Genomic DNA, 25,933 nt, shown 5'->3' with positions numbered 1-25,933 from the left:
TTATAAGTAATATATGTTCAAGCCCAGTACTGAACTATATACATTGTGGTTCAAATTTTTGGGGGTTTAAAAATTTTCAAATCAGTTTAATTTTCATTTCCCTTTGTCTCAGATTATGGTAATGAATACTGTACAAAAGAAAACAAAAATTAAACTGGTTTAAACCAATAAAAATTTTGAACCCCAACATATACAAGACTTTATTAAACTGTGTCACTAACAAGAGTTTTTTAAAAAACAGTATACCAGCAAATAAGATTAAATTCAAGCAAAAATTATTGAAATATGGGGTAGAAATCACTCACCTGTCAGATTTGTATGACCCTATGTATGTCTAGAAATGAGCTTCAGTCAGAAATTTAAAGGCAGAGCAATTGCCTCTCCTCGAGGGCCGAGCAACTTTACTGGTAAAGGGATAAAATGTGGAATGATTAGTTTCTTCTTAAGAATTAACCTGTCTGCTTGAAAAGAGAACCCCTTCCAAACTAAAAGTGAATTGAAAGATGCCAGCAGTTTAACTTGGCCATTTAAACTTCTTTAAAAATTCAATTTAACGTACTGAATTAAAGTTCAACGCAAAGACTTGTGGTATCCAGATCTTTATCTGGCAGCATTCTATCACTTTGTTACTAAGCAACAGTTACTGTTGTTCTCATGATCAAATGCAAGCCCAAACTCGTCAAACTCAACTCTGCTTAATCAATGCTTCCAGACCCATGCAATTTCCTTTCATACAGTGTATTTAGTGTTTTTCAGGTGATATACTCCCAGTTCAACTGCTACTTACATGTACTTACTACTTACTAAAGATATAACTGTTTTTTTTTTTCCAAAACCACTTTCTCAGACAATCATGGCCAATATTTTCTGAGAAAGGTACAAAAATTTGTGTTCTGGATATTTATGACCAGTCACCATAAGCTTGGTGGTGCTGTCTTTAGTGATTATGTACTCTAGATGTACTCAAATGTTTGATAAATGATTTCTAAATAAAACCAGATATGTCAGAGGTTTCTGGATTAAATTGGGCATATGGTATCAACTACAATCAAGCAAAAAAAAATATTGCTTGGTTCTAAAAGTTGCTTGATTGATTATCAATAAAAAATAACATTATTACCCCTTACAGTATAATGTTGTCACTGATTAGTCACTTAACAAAAAAGTTAGTTGATGTTGTAGTTCTGAATACAAAGCAATAAGCTGTGCTGAGTTTACTTTTAATGTGTAGCTTTCTGTTGATGATCTAAGCTGTACTTAAGACTCTAACTACATCACTCATACCAGGAGGCAGCTTGCAAGTGAAAAAAACAATTTAGCTTAATAATTCATGCTAAAGAATTGAAAGCTAGAAGACGATCTAATCTTCAACTTACTGTTGTCAGGGTTAATTATCCAGTCCTTGATCTTAAAATTTGCTTCAGAGTCAGATAAACTCTCTCCTGTCGAATATTTCTCGTCTCCTCGGGGGTTGAGTACGTTTCCTAGTGAAGAGGCAAAACGTCAAATGATTAGTTTCTTTTTAAATCTTGTATGGTCTCAAAGAGTCGAGAAATTCTTCGCCTGCCAAAACCGGAAGTGAATCAAAGGATCGAATGCCAAGTCTAAACTTCCAAAAACATTTAATTTAACTCACTGAAATTAAACTAAGCAAAGATTTGCACCTCTAAATCTTTGTCCGGTAGTCCAAATATATTACTGGACAATAGTTCTCCTCGTGTGCACGGTCAATCGATCAGCAAATTCTTGAATTTTCTGAGAGAAGTTAGTTCGCTTCCACAACCAACAGTATGATATCCTTTACTATCCTTTGGTGTCTTCCCAAACAGTGTTCTCCCAGTTAAACTAATCTCTCCTTTTAGTTGGACTTCCTGTCTGCGTTTTTCTCTCCTCTGGCCAGCTTCGCCACATAAGTCATACAGCATCCAGCCTTTTGTTAGACAGATTAGACGCTACCCAGTTCGGCCATCTTGAAACTCGAAAACTTCCCGGGAATCCCAGGGGCCTTCCAGTAGTGAAGGATCTGGGTACGAATACAAAAAAGCGTCGTCTGGGGGTGGTGGTGGGGGTTGGTTGTCGTTGGGGTGGGTGGGATGAGGTGCTGGGGATCCTGATCGAAGATGTACGCAGAAGACGAATAATAACGAGGAAATTATTGCCGTTAAGGACGGTGCCTACAAATACCGAAGTATTTTTGTGCGGTTTATGACTATGCGGGAAAAGCAGATCTTAGCAAGGGCTATTGGAATCCAAAAAGAAAATTGGGGGTAACCATGCATTTTTCAGAGATAACTAAGCAATAATATCTCTAAAAAGCGCCAAAATATAAAGCAATGTATGGGATTTTTTTCCTAAATTAAAGCTTAATTATCTCTGAAAAATGCGTGGTTACCCCCAATTTTCTTTTGAGATACAAAAAGCATTTGCTAAGTTCTGCTTTCTTCGTATAGTTTTAAACCGCGCAAAAATATTCCTGTACTAGTAGGCACCACCCATAGGAAACCCGAGTATCTCGAGATGCGCAGAACGTATGCGCAGTAACAATAGTAGGCACCGTCCTTAAATTAGAAGGTTCGAAATGCCGTATTTACGGGCTGAAAGAAAAGAAACGAAAAAAAAGGGAACAACTTATAATACAAAAAGGAACACGAACTAACACCAACACTCGACTCTTCGAAATATCTGGAACGAATACCTTGAATGCATGCTGATGAAACACATCTTACATATACTGATAGCGATGTGAACGCCATTCAATCTTTTCTCAACGAAGATTTGCAAAACATCAGCAAATGGCTAATTGCAAACAAACTTACACTGAATATGACCAAGACCGAGTTTATTCTAATCGGCTCCAGACAAAAGCTAAGAACTCTAACTGCCACTCCTATTTTAACCATCAATGGTACCCCCATAAACTAAGTTGCAACTTCTAAATCCCTGGGGATACTTATTGACTCAAACCTTACCTGGGGGAACCATATCGATAAGCTGGCTAAAAAGATTGCCTCTGGCATTGCAGCAGTCAAACGGGTCAGACAATTTGTTCCCTCATCAACGTTTTATCTTATTTACAAGGCTCTAATTCAAACCCATTTCGATTATTGCAGCGTTGTCTGGGGAAATAGGCCATTTTCATGATGGCGTCATTTTACTACAACTACCAGAATTCATTTCGTTATCCTTTTCAAATGCAAATTTTGTAATCCCAGTGGAGAGCAAAGAACAATAGCTCTAATTAGCATGAGAAAAGAAAAAACAGAAGGATTCTGGTACAGTAGTGTAGTTGCAGGAAAATGACGCCATAGTGAAAATGTCCTATTGTGGCATAAAATTAGCTGACAAACTTCAAAAGCTCCAATATCGTGCAGCGCGGGCCCTAACCTTCTCAAATTATGACACTGATGCTTCTCAACTGTTTGAAAGATGAAACTGGGAAAATCTCAGCACTCAACGCGGTAACATACAAAAAGTCTCTTAATAACCTTGTCCCAGAATACCTAGGGTCCAAATTTACAAGTCGATCCATGACTACTCCTTATACTTTCCAAGATTCTGAAAATAATCTATCCACTCCACTCCCACACACAAACTACCTTCGAAATTGTTTTAACTACAGTGGTGCTGTCCTATGGAATAGTCTTCCTCAAAACTTAAGGCAAGCAGAATCTCCGAGTAATTTCAAAACACTTTTAAACAAACACTACAGGAAAAAAATAAGGCACGGCATTCATATGGAAAACAGGTTTTAATTAGGATAAGTAAATTTTAACATTGTAATTAGCATACTATGTATATGATGTATTTTAGAGTTAGATATGAACATTTTATACCTCTGTACCTTTTTAGACCTGATGAATTTTTACCGTGTATAAATAAAGATTTCTTAAAACTATCAGTGTTCACCGTTAATGAAGGTTTCGATGACGTTCAACGAGGAGGTTGAAAGTTAAGGATCACGATAGGATTAGGGTAGGATTATTTCTGCGTCTGTTAGTTTCCTCCCGTATATACTTTAGCTTTGTTACATATTTTCATTTGCTATTGATCATTAATTTAATTTATCTAAATAATTTACTGCCCATGCAGTGAGGCCACTGACACACATTAGCACTTATCAGTTAGTACAGGCCTGTAGCCAGTATTGAGGGAACAGAGCAGAGACAGAGTAGACATTTGTCCATAGTTACACGAAGTATCATTAAGGCAATTAATGGATCAAGTCAGTAAAAAGAAAAATAATTATTGATCTTTCATCAAAACAGCCTACGGTTGGACAGTTTCAGTTACTGCTTGTCGAATTCTTTATAGCTAGGAAGTTCAATAGAAAACACTTTCCGGAAATAGTTTTGAACACAACGTACTCTGCTTAAAATCATCGGAGTCTCGGAATCTGGAAAGGAGAGCAAGCGGATGCGCGCATAGCCAGTGACGTATGATGACACTGTTGGATTGAGTGAAGCCTCAGAGCGATAATGTTGAATTTAGACTGAAACCAAATGTTGTAATAATTTACAGAATTTTTTGTTTAAGTAGGTAGAACTGATTGACGCTTAAGCGATTTAAACTGATAGCCGAAAGCAGAAATGAAATTGTTCACAGTAAACCAGAGCTTGAGCTTGTAAACCAGAGCTAAAGGGATCATGAACAACGGAATAAAGAATATAAAAAAAATTTACTGTGACCAAACTCTACATCGGGTGACTCAGGATCTACACAATACTGATAATCGTGTTGGAAGTAATCCCAGGTTTCAAAACATAAAGACAAACATAGCTTTCATGTAATTCCCCTAATCCACTACAACAGAGCTAGGGTTTTTTGTTATCATGATCTTTTCAAAACCTGTCTGATTTCGTTAAGGAACTAAAACGGAAGTAAAGCGATCCTAGCCCGGCCGCATCTAAAGGGTATCCTGTAGCAACTTGTGGGGTCGTGCAATTAAACAGTTATTTAGACAACATCATGTAAATAGACAACATTTGTCCTTAAACCTTGCCCAACAGGTCAGAATTCTTTTCTATAAACGTTCTTACACCAAATTATCAGTCTGCGTTGTCTTTTCTTCCTTTCGACTTCCTTTCTATTTTCTCTCTTTCTTTGCCGACTTGTTACTATACACAAACGTGCCATCGGAATCATATCCAAATCAGCTTTTGACGTTCTTTTTATAGCTACTTAAGTTGCGTGTACTACATAACTGAGATTTTCTTTCATTTATTGATTCTCTCCTCACCCTCCGTTCAAATATATGTATTTCATATTTTTATATGGAATGAATACAATGCAATACGTATTTAAAAAATGATTATCTCCCAGTTGGCTTGATAGGTCAGTTGGTAGAGCGCTGCACAGACGCGGAGTTCTCGGATTCGAATCCCTTTCAACTCTGAATTATTAATATTATTTTTAGGTTGTTTACGTAAGTGTGATGGTCCCTCATGTATCTATTCTTTCACCCTTATTTCAAATCTATGAATTTTACTTCCGTCATTTTACCTCCAGGTGTATCTTACGAATTCACAAAATTACCAACATTCAAATCACCCCTAAATTTACATGAATCTTTGGACGCAGATGACATCACAAAGATAGAGAGAGAGCCTGGGATCGAGATTGGCCTGGGCTTGTTTGACCTGTTTGCCTTGCGTTGGTTTTGCGTTGTTCGTTCGATCGAACGAACGCGGTGAGGGTAAAAGACGGCGTGAGTTTGCGGAATGGTATGTGGCATGACCTGCGGCATGGCATAATTATGCGAAATATGATACTTGCGGAATGACTTGGACAAATAAATTAACTACAGAGCGCGTCCTGTTTTCGCGCCAATTTTATAATTTTATGTGTTGTGGACTCCAAGCTGAACATTAAAAAACAATTAGAGAACAGAAAGAGGATTACATGTCAGATCGCTGGTTAGGAAGAAGGGAGGGCAAAGAAATCTATGAATTTTCGCAGTCAAGGGACTACAGTAAACTGTTTAAGTTTCATGTTCGCTTTTCAACTTGTCTCCTCTATGTAATTGACAAGTCACCTTGCGTAGGTAGCTCACCGAAAAAGTGTAAGGTGGGAAAAAACAGAACCTATTTTTCCAATGAGTTTATTGCAAAATTTTTATTCGTTACGATATGTAACCGTTAAATGTTCAGAGCGTCTGATAAAACTATTCTCGGACAAAGTGAAGGCCAAACGCATCTTAAGTTCAACAACAGTTTCAGTAAAAGAATAGCGAAGAAACTTGCCTGTTTTGACAGCGAGCCGAAATAACTTACAAATGCAATTTCCAAAAGCGGCAAAATTTGTTAAACACCGCATCGCGGAATATTTACCCCCTTAAATTCAAAAATTGGCTATAAATATTTTGTGATTTAAAACTCCTTCGGAAATGTAAAACGGCGGGCGAAGAAAGCGCTTTCGGCGGGTAGGTCACAGGTCAAGTTGTAAATTGTAAGTTTCATTTAATAACCCTACCAGCATTTTTAATTGGACATTGACACAACCATTAGCTCGTTATATCTATTAAATAAAATTCTGGGATAATAATCTGGAATTAGATAACAAATGAGATACGTGGTGAAAAAAAAAATAAAATAAAATAAATACCCCGTACGTGGAGGTGCCATGGGACCGGTGACTATAGACCACTATATACATGTAATGTTTCAGCGCTGTGATACTCGAGGAAGATCTCACCCAAACTGACTTAAAATGCTTTTTAAGTCGGGAATTTAAGCTAATATATACTTTTAATATTACATCGTTTTTTCTTTAACGAGGCGTATATTAACATGATGAAGTGGATATTTATTTCCAGAAAAGGCGATTCACCATCTGCGAACCATCCGAGAATACGCCGCTCAACGTCACAGTACAATATATTTCAAAATTACGGAGGCCTCAGGCGTTTAATCAGACAATCTTTAGAACGTATTTAGGTGTTAAAGGAAGCTAATAAGGGACTATATACTAGGAAGTTCTCAGCTTGCTCCCGCCCTTCTAAAGTAAGTTATTGTGATAAATGCAAAAAGTGTCCGAGAATAGGCATATGTACTCATGTTTCCTTGAATGTGAGAACAATTAACAGTATTCATCGATTTCTTCACTTCTTCCCAACCATCGATCAGACTGTTTTATCCCTGCTGCAGGCTTGTATTTTCTAATCAGCCCATCTTTGCATTTTCCGCAACATCGAAAAAGCTAATGCTCTTACATTAAAATTGGCGCCAAAAAAAGACGCACTCTTCAGCTAATTTATTTCTTTAAGTCATTCCGCAGGTATCGTATTTCGCATAATTATGCCATGCCACATGCCATTCCGCAAATTCATGCCGCCTTTTACCCTCATTCGCTCTCGTTCGATGCGCTGGAGGAGAAACGTGGTAAGTGGTAAATTTTGTCCTTTGTTTCTTCGATTTGATAATCATGTGGCTAAGAACCATTGCTGTTAACATTTATCGATGCCTTCGGGAAGTATGTATGACTGTGGATGCGAAAACAAAGCTGCCGCAAGTTGACAGTGTGATTTCAATCCGTTCGCCTTCGACAACAAACAACCTCATGGTCCCACAGGTACTCCAAGCTCTATTAGAGATATAGGCCGTGACCTTTGCGTGAGTGAGCGAGTGAGTGAGAATTTGAGCGTCACGGCGAGCACTGCGTAACGGCGAAATTGTAAGGATTTGTATGGGAAAAAAACAGTTCCTACTTCAATTTAAAAATACTAACGAATTTTCAATAAAAATATCTCTACCTGAACCCCTTTATCTGTTGTCCTTTCTCCTATGTGGTTTTTGGAGGGATTGAGCGCGATTTCTTTGAGTTTTAGTTCCATTGATTTTCTCTCTATATATCCCAACCCACTGGTTGGGATATAGAGAAAGTGAAGACGAACACGTAACCAGCTCTCTAAGGTCAACTACTTAACGGCTTTAGATATTCGAAGAATCTTTTATGCTATTTTCGGCAGATGTCAATCTGCTTTAACTAAACTCTGTGATTAGTGCTCTTATACTGGGCTATTAGGCCCTTGATAGTATTTGTCTTGCTCTCAGCGCGGGCTAAAGCTCATACTTAAAGTAGATGCAATCACAAGATCACATGGCGCAGAAAGAGGTACGCAATACACAATGACATGAGTATCAGGCCTTCTTGAGCAACTATACACGAAATTCTCATCTCTAACAGTCGGAGATGGGAATTTCTCTGTCAAGTAGTGTATGAAACTGTCATGAAATTCTGAATTCTCGAAAGTCGTAATTAAAAAAACTGAGTCGCTGAACCCCGCCGCCACATCGCCCGGGCGTCCGAGATGCCGGATCAAGCACCAGAATGACGCCGGAGATAGAAAATGGTGCTCTATCTTCTTTTCGGCCATATCCCCGTTTGGACGTCCGTTTCTTTTTGTACTGTAGTTTTGACAGTAGGTACTTAGTGTTTGGCAAGCGCCTCAAGAGGGTCTGTATGGGGTAGCTAACACTTAAGAGGGAATCATGGTAGTTCTAGTAACGTACGCGTGGTGGTTTTGATTTCTTGGAATTCTTTTTTAAACCCGGAAAAACTGAATAAAATCTGTTTGGGCCCACGTGTCTAGAAAAGCACCCCAAATAGACGTGTCCCATACCTTCTCTCAACTTCGCTCTGTTTAATTCGCATCGATAAAAGAAAACCTCCTTTTAAGCTTGGAACTTAGTGTGCAATTGAAGTGTTTACGAATCGTTTGAGGCCAATAATAGATCTCTGCTTTAGTTTTGAAGGTCATGGGAAAGGTACTGAAAATTACTAAAATTTGCTCGGTCGAAATTCTCAATTAGACGCACTTTTTCAGGAGAGAGTTTCCCCACCCGGTAAAACACCGAATCACTTGAAATTTAGAATTCTTGATTGCCGAAATGCCGTTCTAAAACCAGGTTTAAAAATCAGTTTCGGGCTTTCTATCAGCGCTGAGAACTTATGCTCTCAAAATCCCGATAATTGTAACATTAATGTGTCAACAACTGTAAACGATAACAAGTTTCTGTCAAAATCGCCGAAGACTTTTGTAATTTTTTTCTTGTTTCCCTCAATATTACGATGGAACAAACAACAGAAAGCTCATATTTAGCTCACCTTGAATAAGATGTTATCTAAGTATTAGTTTCTTGGCTCTAATGTACCATACACAGCCATCATAGCTCGAAGGGTTGACAATTGGTCTCCTTCAGTGACTAACGACTCTGCTATCGCGTTCACGTGACTTGGCAAATGCCAATTGAAGGGGCAAAAATCCTTTGACGTTATCAAAACCCCGTCTGCTCAAAGAAAATATTAACAGAAATATCTAATTTTAAAGTTCTCCACAGTCATCTCAGAAAGCGCCGAACTTTATAATTTTTTGACTGTTTTTGACTATATTTGTTTTCGGTCACGCAACGGCTTCCTTTACTGTCTTTACTTCGGAGTGATTGGTTTTTCGTACATAATGGCCAAAATGGAAAAAAAATCCAAACATTAGAACGTCTGAAACTAGTTCCTTTAAAGTTATTTGAACATCCAAACATGACTGTTCACGCATAAACGCGGCTTTTGAATTTCACCGTGAACAGTGATGTTCATTCAGGTTGTTTATATCACGCTGGTCATGGCGTGTGCGTGAATTGTTTATTCACGAACCTTAGAACTTGAATGATGTTTTAACGAAAAGAATTGAACAGACACCGGTATAACGTGATATAAGAAAATTGTGACGTAACGAGAACTTTTTTTTGGCTACTGCCTTCTGGGAAGGTCAGTAGCTGCTATGCTATCGTGTTTTGCGCAAGTCCGTAAATCGGAAGCTTTCCGAATTGCAGAATTTAGCAGATTCACCACGACAGGTTGACGAGATCTCAGTCGACTTCATTCGTACGGAAGATCCTTGCATTCGATTCAAAATGGCTGCCGTAGCTTTCATGCGTGGATTTTCAAGGTGGCAATTTGTGGTTCTTGGAAGGAAAACATAGGTTTTCAATACTTTAAATTAAAAGAACAACTTCTAAAGGAACACTCGGCTGCTTAAAAAGAGGAAATCAGTGATTTCATAGCGAGGAAATTCCTGTTCGAGATCTCGTGTCAAGGCGAAACATGTGCGATCGTAAAAAAGATCTGCAAATCATCACGTGAGCTTATCGTCTGTTTATCTGCGTGTCTTGATTCACGGAATTTCTTCACTATGCGATCTTATGTAAAACCATGGGAGAGCCAAACCATCCAAATTCGCCCATATGACAAAACGATCAAATTACGCTGCACAATTTTGGCACTGACTAGAGCTGTTCATTTATCCCTCTGAATTTTATACTGCAACATTGTACAAAAATTAAGCAGTAGCCACGTGCAGTCATACACTGCCTTTTATTCATTTTCTCAACCAGAATGGCGTTCGTTCTTTTCGCATGTGTCGGACTTGCCAACACAAATAACAGCTAACAAGATAAAAGATATACAGACAGATAAAGAGTGCCGTGATCACTGATGATAACAGTACCTGAAAAAGGGTCGGGTGCATCAGTTCTTTGTTAACAAGATCTTTAAAAAAGGTCAGTTTTCTGCTTAATTGTGCATTTTCTCTGATCTGTAGCACTTTTTTTAACAACTACCAAATATACAAAATTTCTACATTATAAAACACTTTATAGTTTTTTGTATTTACGCTGCGTTTAAAGAATTTTCCAATAATTTCAATCATTCTACTGAACGGCCATTTCGGTCGTGACCGGGTGAAATCAGCTCGTGAAATTTGCGGATGCTTCAATTATCTGACAAGGTGATCAAGCAGAAAAAAAGTGTTTTAGTAAACTGTTCAAATCTTTCGTTGGGGAACTGTAGTGCAAAACCGTTAAGACAACAACAAACTTATTGCATACCTCGTGAAATTCTACAGGACAGACACGTTTCGGGACAACACTCGCAGTGTTCGAATATCTGATGTTTACTCCCAAGTTGAGCTTATCTTAGCGCGCGCGATTCTGTGTAGACCATCACAGACTTGCCACAAGTCGTCTTCTTATGCACCGAAAGGGTGACCAACAAGGCAACGGAGTCGTGAGGCGAGCGCCTGGCCGTACTCCAACGAAAACGGACTTTGAGAAAGTCTAACGTAGGCCATTTCTCCTGCCTATCCCATCTAAGTAAGAAATTGGCCGGTGCAGAGGTGCTAACCAATGACGAGATCCGCAAGGGCTCTTTTGCCCAGTGGGATAAGCAAGTCAGAGTCAATAGCTTTATTGCGACAAACCGGTGTACTGTTTCCATTGGGCTCTTGAATTGGTAAGTACACTTTAATTTTGTTATATCCGCTGGCCTCCTCTGTAACTGATTTGCGAACAGTGGGCCAATTTAGTTTGGAAACAGTGCAATCCAAACGTAGCCTGATTACACGCAGTCGTTTTTAGGGGACATCGTATTACCTGCTCCCCTAAAAGCGACTGCGTGGGAGTATAACCCAGACGTGACTAGTATCTGTCTTTTTCGTCGCTGGTATTTTGAACTTTGAACTAATCACTACATAAATCAATAAGTGAGCTTAGCAATCTTTATACATAATCTGTCTTTCGTGGCATAGCTAGGGATATGCCGTGACCGCAGGCCTATTGTGGATGCCACTGAGACGAAACCAATAACAGTGCCAGGAACTGCAGCATTAGAGCCCGAGGGGATGGGGGGGGGGGGAGGGGGTTTATACTCATAGTACACAGTATGTGTGGAACAATAGTAAGAGTTAAAATTTAGGTGTGAAAGACCCGGCCGCAAAAAAAAATATAGGAGCCCCTTTGGCTTGTCCTTTTGCACAGTTCAGATTCAGAAGATAAAATAACTTTATTTTATTACACCAGGCCTCTAGATGCACTAAATTCATACCTGGCATCTACAGACGTTAGCCCTATTAGATCTAAGCTAAAACGCTCATCGGAAAATGCGAGCGGACGAACTTTGATGGTGGACTGTCAGGTACATGCCAAGAAATAACACCACATGAGACAGGCGCCCTGTTTCGCGCAATACGTTCATAAGACACGCTGCATTGCCAGCTCTCTAGTGATAAACATTCTGATGTCGTTGCACACCGTTGATCAGGGTCTGGAAGGGTATTCCCGGGATCCGGGATTTGACCCAAAACCGGTGCGGGATTCGGGAAAACGCAAAATATCTTGACGGGATTCGGGATTTGACTGCTCCCCGGGAGGCGGGATTTGCCAACATTTGGGTACGGGATGGGTGATTTCTTTGCCTGTCTGCGAGAAAGCGAGAATCTAATAAATGGCTCATATATCAATTAACTTATTACAAAAGTTACCTTCGGCATGTTTCCGGTAGTAGGCTGGTGTTACGTCTGTCAACAGATTCATTGATTAATGGTTTTTGCAGTATTTTACAATTAAACATTTCACAATTGGCTAATCGTTAACTCTGCACGTACCTCAAACTCGCATGGTTCAACCATCAAATCATTGGAGGCAATGGCAGCGAATAGCGCGGATCCCGTTGAAACAATTCGAATTTTGGTTTCCTTTTATCTGACAACAGAGTCTGGACAAACTTCCGGCCAGCCGATTCACAAAGAAAAATTTAGTGTCCCAATATCAAAAGAGAACCATTGGGAATTAAACATTTTCAAGCGGCACCTCCATGATTTTATTGGCCTGGCCGATATTGCGCTGGGCAAAGGCTTGGGGAAAAACCTCGACGTTTCAATCGCGCGAGTACATAAGGCGGTCGGTGGTGGTATTGAGACGTTTTCCATAAGGACACAGGATGCGTGGAAACACGAATTTGCCAACGTTAGCGATGGAAGTGGAATGCTACAAGGTGAGTCCTTCATACGCGTTTATATTTGATACTCCTGGAATTTATAGTGTATGATTGTCAGTTGTTATTTATTTTACTGACATCGCCAATGCGTCTTCATCATAAAGCAATTATTATCGTTTAGGCATTGCTCTATATGTGGAAATACTTCCTTCGTTTTATATATATTAAATTAGCACTGTATTAACAATTTTTAGTCCAGTGAAACTTGTTTGCGTCTTTTTTCGCTCCAGCAGGAGGCCTTCGGTCTATAATTAGATATTATTTCAGGCCCTGGCTATTGTGTAACTAAAGTAAAAGAAGTAAAACAATCACATCTACCCGTTTTAACATTTGAACGGACTGCGTCATTTATTATATTCTGCGTCTTACTCGCAACTAAAATTTTTAACCGAACTTGTAAATTAAACATTACAGCCTTCTGGCCATTGTATACTTATACTGTGTATACGAATCTACAGTACATATGACGTTGATTTTGAACTATTTGCAGTAACCGTTGTTCAAAGAGTCACTGCCTGGGAAACTGGTGTTCCCGTCCTAAAGCTGGTAGAAAATACGTGATTCGTGTAATGACATAAAATACACACAGTGAAAGGTGTAGAAAAAAACTGATAAAGTAATGTGTTTACAGTTACAGTGGTTCAGCGACTCACCGCGAGGGTAACTGGAACCCCAGTGCTCCAGCTGGTTACAAAAACAGGTACCAACCAAGCTGCAACAGTAGGTCCAGCTGGAAGTGGAGGCCAGCAACGCAAGAAACAAAAGCGAGTGTCCTCTCAAGAGGACAAGGACTTGTACAGAAAGATGAGAGAAGGGAAAAACGTAGAAAGAAATAAGCGCCAGGAAGAGGAGCTGGAGAAGCTAAAACAAGGTATTTTGTATATAAAAAGCAAAAAGCAGTCAAGTTATTATTATTTTTTTTTTAACAAAAAAAAAAGTTGAGTCATACTCTGGGTACACACGCTAACGGACACCTAATTGCGGAAAGTTTTGTTTCTGCCTATACGAAATCAGCTATGTTATCCTGCTAAATTTGGATCGACAAAGGATAAGAAGAACACTTTTTATAGTTTTTTGCTACTATCAAATTTCATATATTAACTCAGCCAAGTAGTACTAGTACTTGCATGAAAGGTGTACCTGTTATTTTCTTTTGTTCCTTTAGAATTACTGAATCTGGGCAATTCCACAACATCGTGTTGTCTTAAAGCTAAATGTGGAATGTGTTCTGCTGAACTTGAACTTCCAACAGACCGCAAATGGAAGGGTCAAGCGCAATACGTCAAGCGAAGTAAGTAGCAAACAAAAAATACTGTTAAATGCTGTAATGTTGGAGTTATCTGACAGATATAACGACCCACCAATACCATAATACAGTACGTTACAATATTGTATTTGAATCATGAACGTTCGAGTCCGCGAACGAGCGATGAATAAAAGGAGAGAACAAAAACGATATCATGCGTTTGACAACTTTTTAAAACATGTCAATAATTAGTACAGAAAAATTAAACGCCCACATGGCAGGCCTGTAGTTGAAGCCTTTTAACAGTGGTTCCGTCCTTTTTCCTTTTTTTCCAATGAAGCAGTAGAGTGAACGTTTATTAGTCGCATTTTTATTGCTTAATGGCAAAAAGGAAACATTTTTCTTGCCTCAAGGGGCTAGTTTGCACAGTAAAGCATGTAAAGTAAAGCAAAGCGGTACAAAAAGTACAGTAAAGTGAAGTCGTACTACCACTTCAACTAATGTTTGTTTTTACGTTGTTTATTTCAGAGCACTACGACAGTTGTCTCAAAAAGTCTCTCTCGTCCGCGTCCTCAAGTGAAGATCCAAAAGCGCGCTAAGCACAACGTCCCCTCACTACGTGGCTGAAACCTAGAACAGCTAGAACGAGCCTGGCATCCAATGAGCACAGAACTCCCCCACCTGTCCAGGAAACCATTCATGAAGACGATCTTTTAGAGTTACAAGACAAGGAGTTATCTTTAAAGTAATTGGTTTTTGTTTTAATTTATTATTTCAATATAACCCTTATAAGGACAGTTACCTCATACGTTTTTAAGAAAACGATGTTGTGAATTCGCAATTATTTGGACAAGGAGGTGATACGAGGTTGCATTTTTCGAGGGTATATAGAATAGGCTTTTCTTCACTGATTGTATTTCAACACGTTTACTTGAGATTTGGTTCATTCTTAGCGTGCATATATCGAGTTATGGATGCACGCGGGAAGTTTGGAGAACACGCCGAGAGAAGCGTAAGAGTTACGCCTCGAGCAACTCCTGCTCCTTGAGCGCTCTCCAAACTTCCCAAGTGCATCCATACCTCGATATACGCACAGCTAAAAGCATGAACAGATTCTTTTATGACATAGCGAAAATAAAGTAAACGATTCCTGGAAAACAGGTTTTGTTCCTGATAAATTACTAAATTCTCTGTACAAAAAAAAGGTGAAAGTGGTTTCGCATATCAGTTTAATCTTAACGTTTCATTAAACTTCGACAAGCGCTTATAAATATACATTTATTATGGTGTTGTCTCTCTGTAAAAAAGTTTTATTATAACATAGCGCGCGAATGATTCTCCCATCTGACTTGCACACGTTATCGAATGGACGCAAGGCCGTGCGTATATTGAGAAATGTACCATGACGACGCCAATAGGAATTAGATTAGGATGCACGCACGCTATGTTATAAAACATGTTCGTTTTGTTTGGCAAAGCTTAGGAGTACCATATCAAAAACAGAGAAGGAGCTGAGCAAATGTTATAATTATATTAAACAGATTAAAGTATGTTTTTGTATAACAGCGTCAAAGATGATGGCTTCATGATACTGAGCACGGAACAGACGGAAGGGGACGATTTCAGCCCAAAAAGCGACACAGAGGATGCATTCGCTTGCTTAGATGATGAGGATGATTCATTAGATTCGATACTGAACGATGAGCAAGATCATGAGCATGACCTAGAGTTAGTGATAGAAGAAAGTACGGATGATGAGATCAGTGAACCTGAGGACAGTGACTGGAAAATTTTCCCTCTCTCATTAGCAGCGGCCGATGATGTGTGTATCCAACTAGATAAACTAATTCAAACAGGAATAATACCTTACGACAAAATTATGTACAAATACCTAAATTACACGGTTGAAGTCCTTATTAGGTATGATCACGAATATGATCCAGAAGTGATTGAATTTTTCAACACAATCGAATATTTAAGAGGAGGGAGCACTGTGAACTTCCTAAGAGGCCCCATGTATCATGGGCAAGGTAGAGGAGGAGAAAAGAATGCTGAGGATGCAACATTTAATCTCGGGGGCCCTTCAAAACGAACACGCGATAAACTGAGAGGAGGCTACACAACCAAAAGCGGTGTTCTTAAAGATTTACAACTTGCTTTTATGACACTTGCGACAGACGAAACGTCAAACGTTCAGCCCATTCTTGAAACAGATGCTGTAAAGGTAATAGGTGTAGCCCTGGAAAATGATGGCACAGCTCTTAAGCCGGGAATTCAATTTGATGATCGAGTCAAAAAAAATGTTGGACTGAACCAAGATGTTGATCTAAAATTTGTTAAAGACAACCCAAATCCAACTCCGGAGTTTTTGAAGACAAACATCCTGACTGAAGCAAATGTTTCTTTTGTTACTTCCCTTTGTAATGGTTTGAGTATGCCCATTGCAACAAGCTACTTTACGAAATCGGGGAAAACAGGAGAAGAAATGAAAGACTTTTTTATCGAACAAACCAAAACCCTTCAAATTTGTAAAGCCTGTCTTGAGAAAGTTCGTTCGGACGACAATACAGTACCGCCCTGCGCGGTTGACGCTTGTGTGAGATCATGTAATGCGTGTTTAGACGGCGGTAAACCATGCCCACTGTGTGCTGAGCAAAATCAGCCCAGTCACATACCAAGCCTCAGGGTTTGCAAGCGATGTCTTGACGCCGGAGAACAATGTATCCGTTGTATAGTCTTGATACTTACTACAGACTGTGAGGAAGGTAATAAAAAAGCAATGGACTTGATTGCCAGACTGCAAGAGAATCAGCTCATCGACCCAGCCTTGCAATATTTGGTTTTCCTCCCTGATGGTGTCCATGCAGGAAAAAGCCTAAAATGCAGCTTCTGCAATTGGTTCATTGTGCTTAAGGAAGCGCGAAGTTGCCTGGCAGTTATTCAGACCCTTAAAGATGACAACAACCCTGACGTCCGAAAACCACTGCGGCGACTATTGCGAGCAGAGGATGTTCAAAACAAGGACCGAATGGCAGTCAACCCAATTTTACGGCTCTCTAATGAAAGCGTCATAGACACATTACGGGAAGTAGACTTTGTAGTTCACCAGATGGTCCCTGAAAAGTATCGGTTTTCAGAAACCAACAAACTCGGTATGTACCCACATCCTTGTGGCTATAACCTTTGGAAAGCAAGGAAAGCTCCTGTTTATTGACGTGAATCCTTTGAAGCAAACCTCGCGTCTTGTGGAAGCTGACCTTCACAATCCTGTTCGTTTGGAGGTCGTTAAGTCAGGATTACCGGACGTTCGGAGTGTGTGCTATCTGAAGGAAGTGGGAGCAGCGATTTTGTGCCAGCGAGATATAGGACTGCTTGCTGTAGATTTAGAGGATAAGATTGTCCTTCGACCTGCTCGACTGCGGGATCGTGCATCATTAGTTAATGAATTAACGAAGCGAAATCTCTCCTGTCAAGGAACAGTGAAAGTGCTCAAGGAGAGACTAACACAACACCTACAAATTGAACGCCAGGCACTGCAACCGGACGGTCAGCTGCTAAAATTGGAAACAGATATGAAGCCATCCAGTATCTGTAATCTTACTGAAGGTATCATGGCCTGTGCCTCTGATACGACGAGTGAGGTGTACACTATCACGGTTTCTTCAAATGGGCATGTCTTGTGCGGATCGGTAAAACTATTGCTTCCGTATCCTGAACAATGCAAGCGCGTTCAAAGCATGTGCCTTGGGAGTCAAAATTATCTCTTCCTTGCAGACACCAAAGGTTTTTGGCAGTTCAGTATGGCACAGAAAAACTTGGAGAGAGTTGTTGTTCTTCAGAATGATCCCCCTCCCATCGTGCGCATACACTCCATCTCTGCACTCCAAGATGGAACCATAGCCTTCACAGACCAAGACAGCAGGCAGCTTAAGATACTACAAAGTGGGGGTGCAGTGAAAGTTATCGCTGGGACCGGGGAGGAGAGCAACAAAAATGGCTCTGGATGTCATTCCGCATTTGGCCAACCAATGGGCGTTTGCACCGAGGGAGCTAGTATATTCGTAACCGACGGCCAAATTGGTACGATAAAGCTAGTAACAAATCTCGAAGGAACTGTTGAGTTCTAAGAGAACCTCGGAAAGTTGTACCGTGCATTCTCGGTGCATCACAAGAACCAACAACACGAGGATTGTACACTTAAGGAAGCACATGAGATGGTCAAGGCAGTTTCCTCTTACTGCAATGGAACCATTGAAAACGTGAAATCACGTAACTGCATAACAAGCACAACCAATGGTCCACAGGGAACCGTTTCTGCGAAGACAGCTGTATCCCTCAGTCTGTTGGAGAAGGGCCTAGAGAGGCTAGATAGGAACATTGACATATTGAGTCCAGGATTGTCTATTAAGCCAGAGGTGTGCTTCACAATTCAGGTTGAAAATGTGCACGCTGTCAGCCACTTCAAGCACCCGACTTGTACTCTGCTAGAATATGCCAGGGACTTTGGCAACAGCATGAAAGAGTCTCTGAAACGAGCAACAAAGTGGTCGGTCTACTATTTCACCCATGCTAACTCGTACTATCCGGTTCCCCAGACAAAGGTACTCTTAGGGGATATCCCAAAGATAAAGCGTCTTCCCGTGCATGCGATGTCTAAGCAGGACCAGAATTCCATGCGCCAGTGGGCCAGCGAGCATGGCAAAGCCGTCAGACAGCTTTCGGTTCGTCAGAACAACACAAAGCAAACTCTTCCTCTAAACATGTATAGGAAAGAGCTACCTGTCGGCGACCGAGTCACCGACGAACCCAGTTTAGCTAATGATATCGGTGACCAGCTGTCAGAGTATGATTCAGACTCCAGCAACGATGAAGACAGTGGCACCCACGAAGAAGAGGCGGTCGAGGCTCCTCCTGTAAACTTCCTATCAAGGACAGTGCGCACGCGTACAGGAAGACCCATCATGCTGTCACATCGTGCTCTTTCGTCATATTGAGGTACAAAAGCTATTTATTTTTTACAGCAACCTTAAAACAGGCCTAATTTCAAAATATCAATCGAAAGGACCAATCTACAACCGATCTTAACTTTATTAGTTTTTGCGGAAAATTTTTTAATGCATTTTTTGGGAAAGAAAAAACCGGATTCGGGAAAGCGGTGAAAAAAGTGCGGGATTCGGGATTCTCGTGAAAAAGGAGCGGGAATGCGGGATCAGGACCCCCCCTTCCAGACCCTGGTTGATGTGCTACACGAACTTAAAGAAGAATTTGCATTGACTGTGAAGCAAGCAAAGGCAAACACCTTTATATCGTCATGGAAGGCCCACATACCGGCGCTATATCAACCAAGGTGACGCGAGGGTCGACGTCCTAAAGAGACCTGAAGAGTTATCAGTTTTGGTTGTCCGCGAAAACCAAAGTGGTCGATTCAGAAAACGTGGTTTATTCCTTCGCACGTCAGCATAGCCCAAACCCAATCTAGACCTGTTTTTTCACGCAGGATGCCCTGAGGGGCATACCGTGTCTAAAAACGGGTCGATTTCTTTCTTTTTTTTTTTTTTTCCTTCTTTGTAGCCACAATCCGTACATTAATTTATTCATTAAACTCTCCCCTCTCCTACTCGGGATGTATTGTTCTGATTGTCTTCAACAAAAGCAGGCCAATCAAAATCCTTTTTTGTCGATTATATTGCGAGGGAGAGGACCCACTCACCTCTACTTGTGTGATGTCAAAGCATCATTTGATTTATTTATCAAAACCGGATTAAATTTGGCGCCATATTGTTAACATGTTGTGGACTCAAGTGTGCCGTTTTCAAACGGAAATTTCACTAATTTGAAGCGGTGAATCGAAAGAATAACTTCTAAGAAGCACTCGACATTTAAAACGGTGGAAATTGGTGAGTTCCTGGCGAAGGAATCGTGCTTTGTTTGACAGTCTTAGACCACGATGCGAGACTGAAAAGAGATCATTGAGAAGCTTACGTTATCGTAATGGAATTTCAGAAATTTCCGGTGAAAGTCTGAGTCGCGTAACACAAGGGAAACAACGTAACGCGATCGTCGTGACTCAAACTATTCCATTAGCAAGGATAGTTTTATAAATCTGCAAAGCTTTCAGTGGGAATAAATGCATCTCGCGTAAATGCCAGTATAGGCATCTTGTTTTTCCTTTTTTGTCTTCTGGAGACGGAGAGGGGGAGGGAATCCCCCTTCATAACTTCACAAGTATAAAAGGCATGGCAATGAGACTCCGAGGAGAGATCGTACGTTCAAGCATGTCTCCTCTGGGGTCCGCAACGTGATATGATGACGTCATATGACAGCTAGACCTGATGGAAGCGGTTGTCACGTGGCCGACACCAGCACTCCCTAGAGCACGAGACGAGAAGCCCTTTGACAGAGCTTCTGTAGAATATGCGGAAAACATGCTGTTACCGGTGGTCAGCATAGTCAGTAAGAGAGCAACAGACAAGGTGGTATGGATACTTAAATCAAGTGCGTCATGAAGGACTCGGTCCTAGTTCAAAAGTCCTATTTGACAGCAAACCGGAATTAAAGCAGACCCTGTATGCAACACTTGCAGGATCAGACCTTCATGACATAAATGCTGAAGCGTCATCAGTCGACTTCATTGCCTGATGAAGACTAGCAGTAAGCAGTCGAAACGTCGCGATCTACAACTTGAGTGACTACATCGTTAAACAAACCATTATTTGATTTATTACAATGCGTTGCTGTGACAAATGATCCAGTTCATGATCAATGCTCGATGTGTGCTGAAGTGGCTAGGAACCTTAGCAGCAGGTTTCTTCTTACACCTTGCCTCGAAGAAAGCACTGGTGGATGATGAACCGACATACGGGGACGGCTCAATTACCAGCCGCTGTTTGGGAAAATGAGTACGCGCTTATACCCCCGCCCCACCCCCATTTTTCATTTACCATTAGGAAATTTGTACTTTCTTAATTTGGCAAGGACCTATCAGTTGTAACAATTCGATGGCAAAAGCCATACATCGACAAACTGCATTCTCTTTGCCAAGGATGCGCATGTCAGAAGTGAGGAGTCAAGAGAACAGTCAGGAATGAGACCGCAGTGACTTTTGCACGAAGGCGAAAACTAAGGCGTTAATACTTAGTGGTTCAAACAAGAAAAATGTTCCCCTAGGTTTCATATTTTAGCAAGACTTGCACTGTGACTCCTTTTACAGTGTATAGATAATAAAAACATTCGGGTATAAATCAACGGTGTCCACACTTTGGTAAAGTTTTCATTGTTTTCAATTTGTTTTTTGTTTTCAGCATGTTTCCCGTGTGTTTTTCGCGCAACATAGTCAAACCTAACGTCACGTAAACAAAAAAAGCGTGACATTTTATTGCGTGACTTATGAAATAAACAGAGTCGAATTAACCCATGAGCGCTTTCGCTTCAAGTAACAAGATGCCCTTAATCGGCATATACACGGAATGCTTAATTTAACCATATTTATCCCCCATTATATGTCACACAGGTAGCTCCTGTTCTGAAATAAAACTAGCCATTTGAAGGGACTGCCGCTGGCCACATACTAAGGACTCGTTAGGACCGCTGACCTGTGCTAGTCAGCCATATTGTTTCGGACACTCGAACTCGTTTACGTGATCAAATATCTTGCGAATCGAACTTATTATCGTAAGTCTATTATATTGTGTTTCGTTTAGCTTTATAGTTTGCATTACTTAGTGTATGTATATTGTGATTTATCCTGTAGATCTGTTTCATCGTTGTAATTAAACCAAGTCAATCGAGGAGTTCGCTTCATGAAATAGATAATTGCGTCATCATGGTAGTCGTTGAATGATCCGTGCCCGACTGCACATTCGCAACAGAGGATGTCTCTGAGGCCTTGGCAATTGCCCTCATCACAAATCACGACCTGGCACACCGCGTCCCGGCGCCCACAGCACCTCCAGCACCCACAACAACCAGCGGCCCGAAACTAGAGCGGTCGAAAGTAAACATCGGAGTCACGATAGAAGAGTGGAATGTCTTCACGAGACGCTGGGAGGTTTTCAAATCGGGCTCAGGCATCAACGATGCCTCGGCGCCCTCCCAGCTCTTCCAGTGTGCAGGACCTGAACTTGGGGACAACCTTCTTAAAGCCAATCCAAATGCAGCTTCTTAGAACCTGACTGAGCTGCTGGCCGTCATGCGCTCTTTAGCGATAATCCCAGTCGCCACTTGCATGCTACGTACAGAGCTTCTCCAGTTGCGGCAAGAACGTGATGAGCCCTTTCGTACCTTTACAGCTAAAGTGCGGGGAAGGTGGAAACTTGTTCCTACACTACTTCATGCACGTGCGGCGCTTCAGTCGACTACACCGACCACGTCATCCGTGACGTCATCCTGAATGGCCTTTACGACTCTGACATCAGGAGGGAAGTGCTGGGCATCGCGGGCATACTAAAGAAACCTGTAAACGAGGTCATCGCCTTGGTAGAACTAAAGAGATGGCATGCAATGCCCTCCCCTCCCCTTCGCTCTCAGCTGTCTCCTCCTTCGTGAAGCAAAAGACATCGCCACCGAACCACGCCACCCCTCCTTCTCAGGCGGATCGGGCGAAGGAAGCAACATGCCCCGGCTGTCGCATCACCTTTAAGATCTTCACAGAAGGAGTCCGTGGTTGGAACGAGAAACCCCACCAAATGTGCATCGAATACTACAGGGCCAATTGCCGTAAAAAACGTCACCAGCGTCAACCTCTACAGCGTTCGCCCCAGGCCCCAGGGGTCCATGCCACAGAAACGGAGCCAATTTCACAGATAGCAGCATTCCAAACCAAGAGTGTAGGACCCCCTTGAGCCTCCCAACGACATCGTCACACCCGGAAGGCGACCACTCACGCCACCGTCACCACACCATTCGCAGCGCGATTAGATCACCATATCTTCTCCAAGGGGGAGTGGAAAAGGGCTCGCTTGAGAGATCATCCTAGTCTTCCGATCACCATATCCCTCTCCCGACCAGGCAGGACCGACAGTGGCATCTCCAACCCCCCCTCAGACAGCCACGCTGAGGTATCTGCCATAGCGGACACTGGCGCCCAATCAGACTTGTGGTCGTTATCCGACTTCATGGCCTGCGGTTTCTCTCGTGACCAACTACACCCCATCAGCCTCAGCCTATCAGCAGCTAACCGCTCACCCATCTCGATAGAGGGAGCGTTCTTCGCAAAACTCGCTACACAGTCCAGCAGCGGGGACATTACAGCATGCCACTCGATGGTCTATGTGAGCAGCTCTGTCAAGGACATGTACCTGTCTTACGACTTACTACTAAACCTTCGTCTACTGCCGCGTACCTTCCCATCCCTTGACAACTCCACTAGTACCCGTTCTGTAAGTGATACCTCTGACAAATAGCCACATGTTCCTAGCGTCTCACCAGACATCTACGCTATGAGAGCCCTCAATGACGGCTGCCCGGAACCCCCCATTGCGTGCAACACTACGTGCTCGTGTCCACAGCGTGGAGCAACACCGCCACGTCCCTCCGAGCTGCCGTTCCCCTGTACACCAGAGAACAATGCAAAAATGAAAGCCTGGCTTCTTGACAGATATGCCTCATCCACTTTCAACACTTGCCCTCATCGAGCGCTACCATGTATGGAGGGCCCACCCATAACGATCCATGTTGACCCCGCAGCCACACCTAAGGCCTGCCACACACCGGCCAATATACCCCTCCACTGGCAGCAACGGGTGTACGATGACCTCCTGCGCGACGAAGCTCTTGGCATCATCGAGCGTGTGCCTTACGGCGAACCCGTTATGTGGTGTCATAGGATGGTCATCACACGTAACCACGACGGCTCACCACGCCGCACTGTAGACATCTCGCCACTGAACAAATTCTGTCAACGTGAGACTTTTGCCATGGAGTTGCCCTTCCACCTCGACCGTCGTATCCCCAAGGACACTTGGAAGACCATGACAGATGCCTGGAACGGCTATCACAGCGTTCCTCTGCGCGTTTCTGACTGCCACCTGACCACCTTCATCACACCATCAGGCCGCTGGCGCTACACACAGGCACCTCAAGGCTTCCTGTCCTCGGAGGACGGCTACAATTGCCGTTTCGATGCTGTCCTCGCGGAGTTCGAGCGCAAAGAACGATGCGTAGATGACACAGTCCTTTTTGACACAGACAACACTGGTGGAGGACCATCGACTTCCTTACCCGCGTTGGCCATGCAGGGATAGTGCTCAACCCTGACAAATTCCAGTTCGCAGAGAGGAGCGTCGACTTCGCTAGGTCCAGAGTGTCTGATAGTCAATCGAGGAGTTCGCTTCACCATTCCACTCCCACGCACAAACTACCTTCGAAATAGTTTTAACTACAGTGGTGCTGTCCTATGGAATAGTCTTTCTCAAAACTTAAGGCAAGCAGAATCTCTGAGTAATTTCAAAACACTTTTAAACAAACACTACAGGAAAAAATAAGGTACAGCATTCATGGAAAACAGGTTTTTATTAGGATAAGTAAATTTTAACATTGTAATTAGCATTCTATTTATATGATGTAGTTTAGACTTAGATATTAACATTTTATACTTCTGTACTTTGTTAGACCTGATGAATTTTTACCGTGTATAAATAAAGATTCCTTAAAAATATCAGTGTACACCGTTAATGACGTTTTCGATGACGTTCAACGAGGAGGTTGAAAGTTAAGGATCACGATAGGATTAGGGTAGTATTATTTCTGCGTCTGTTAGTTTCCTCCCGTATATACTTTAGCTTTGTTACATATTTTCATTTGCTATTGATCATTAATTTAATTTATCTAAATAATTTACTGCCCAGTGAGGCCACTGACACACATTAGCAATTATCAGGCCTGTGCCACATAAGCACTTATACAGGCCTGTATCCAGTATTGAGGGAACAGAGCAGAGACAGAGTAGACATTTGTCCATAGTTACACGAAAAATCATTAAAGCAATTAATGGGTCAAGTCAGTTAAAAGAAAAATAATTATTGGTCTTTCATCAAGACTGCGTAAGGTTGGACATTTTCAGTTACTGCTTGTCGAATTCTTTATAGCTAGGGAGTTCAATAGAAAATACTTTCCGGAAATAGTTTTGAACACAACGTACTCTGCTTAAAATCGTCGGAGTCTCAGAATCTCGAAAGGAGAGCAAGCGGCTGCGCGCACAGCTAGTGACGTATGAGGATATTGTTGGATTGAGTGAAGCCTCAGCGCAATAATGTTGAAGTTACACTGAAACCAAATGTTGAATTATTTACAGAATTTTTTGCTTAAGTTGGTACCTGATTTACGCTTAAGTGCCGGGTGATTTAAAGTGATAGCCGAAAGCAGGAATGAAATTATTCACAGTAATCGTGATATCATTATTTCAAAATAAGGGGTAAAAATTTAGCCAGTCGATGAATAGGATTATAAGGACCGTAGACTTATTTAGACACTTCTGTTTGTAATAAATGAGACAGGTTTTTTGTGCTTAAAAAACTTGTGAGCCAGAACCGTGACAGATCATGAACTAGCCTGTGTACAGCCGGCCCCTCCCCTAAGGAAAAATCGGGGAGATTTTTCATGAATGGAGGGGGCGGCTGTACACAGGCTAATCATGAACAAGGGAATAGAGAATATGAGAAATCATAATGGGCTCCTGGAGAAATATTTTACTGTGACCAAGCTCTACATCGGGTGTGACTTAGGATCTACACAGTACTGATAATCGTGTTGGAAGAAATCCCAGGTTTCACAACATAAAGACAAACATAGCTTTCATGTAATCTCTCTAATCCACTACAGCAGAGCTAGGGTTTTTTTGTTATCATGATCTTTTCAAAACCTGTCTGA

General features: G+C 41.6%; 2 protein-coding genes and 2 pseudogenes across 3 annotated transcripts in view; 3 read left to right on the top strand and 1 right to left on the bottom strand.

Annotated features, from left to right (window-relative positions):
• LOC146455526 (uncharacterized) overlaps positions 1–1,941 on the bottom strand; it is a 58,879-nt gene extending 56,938 nt beyond the window's left edge. For both annotated transcript variants that reach the window (XM_085094223.1, XM_085094224.1), the window contains exons 1-3: positions 1,665–1,941; positions 1,377–1,484; positions 306–404 (exon numbers count right to left, since the gene is read on the bottom strand). The gene's annotated coding sequence lies outside the window, so the exon portion shown is untranslated. The remainder of the gene's footprint in view (positions 1–305; positions 405–1,376; positions 1,485–1,664) is intronic.
• A 10,824-nt stretch (positions 1,942–12,765) lies between these two features.
• LOC146455525 (uncharacterized) lies at positions 12,766–14,667 on the top strand. Its single transcript, XM_085094186.1, has 5 exons — positions 12,766–12,819; positions 13,237–13,368; positions 13,468–13,693; positions 13,988–14,113; positions 14,597–14,667. The coding sequence occupies exons 1-5, from the start codon at positions 12,766–12,768 to the stop codon at positions 14,665–14,667; spliced, it is 609 nt and encodes a 202-aa protein (XP_084950312.1).
• Positions 14,668–15,617: 950 nt separating this feature from the next.
• Positions 15,618–19,062, top strand: LOC146455524 (uncharacterized; annotated as a pseudogene).
• A 2,828-nt stretch (positions 19,063–21,890) lies between these two features.
• Positions 21,891–24,437, top strand: LOC146455523 (uncharacterized; annotated as a pseudogene).
• The last annotated feature ends 1,496 nt before the right edge of the window (positions 24,438–25,933 follow it).

Source organism: Pavona decussata, unplaced genomic scaffold (assembly GCF_977016875.1).
Source record: "Pavona decussata unplaced genomic scaffold, jaPavDecu1.1 SCAFFOLD_273, whole genome shotgun sequence".
In the NCBI taxonomy this organism is placed as follows: Eukaryota; Metazoa; Cnidaria; class Anthozoa; order Scleractinia; family Agariciidae; genus Pavona; species Pavona decussata.
This window is presented reverse-complemented; position numbering and strand designations above follow the sequence as displayed.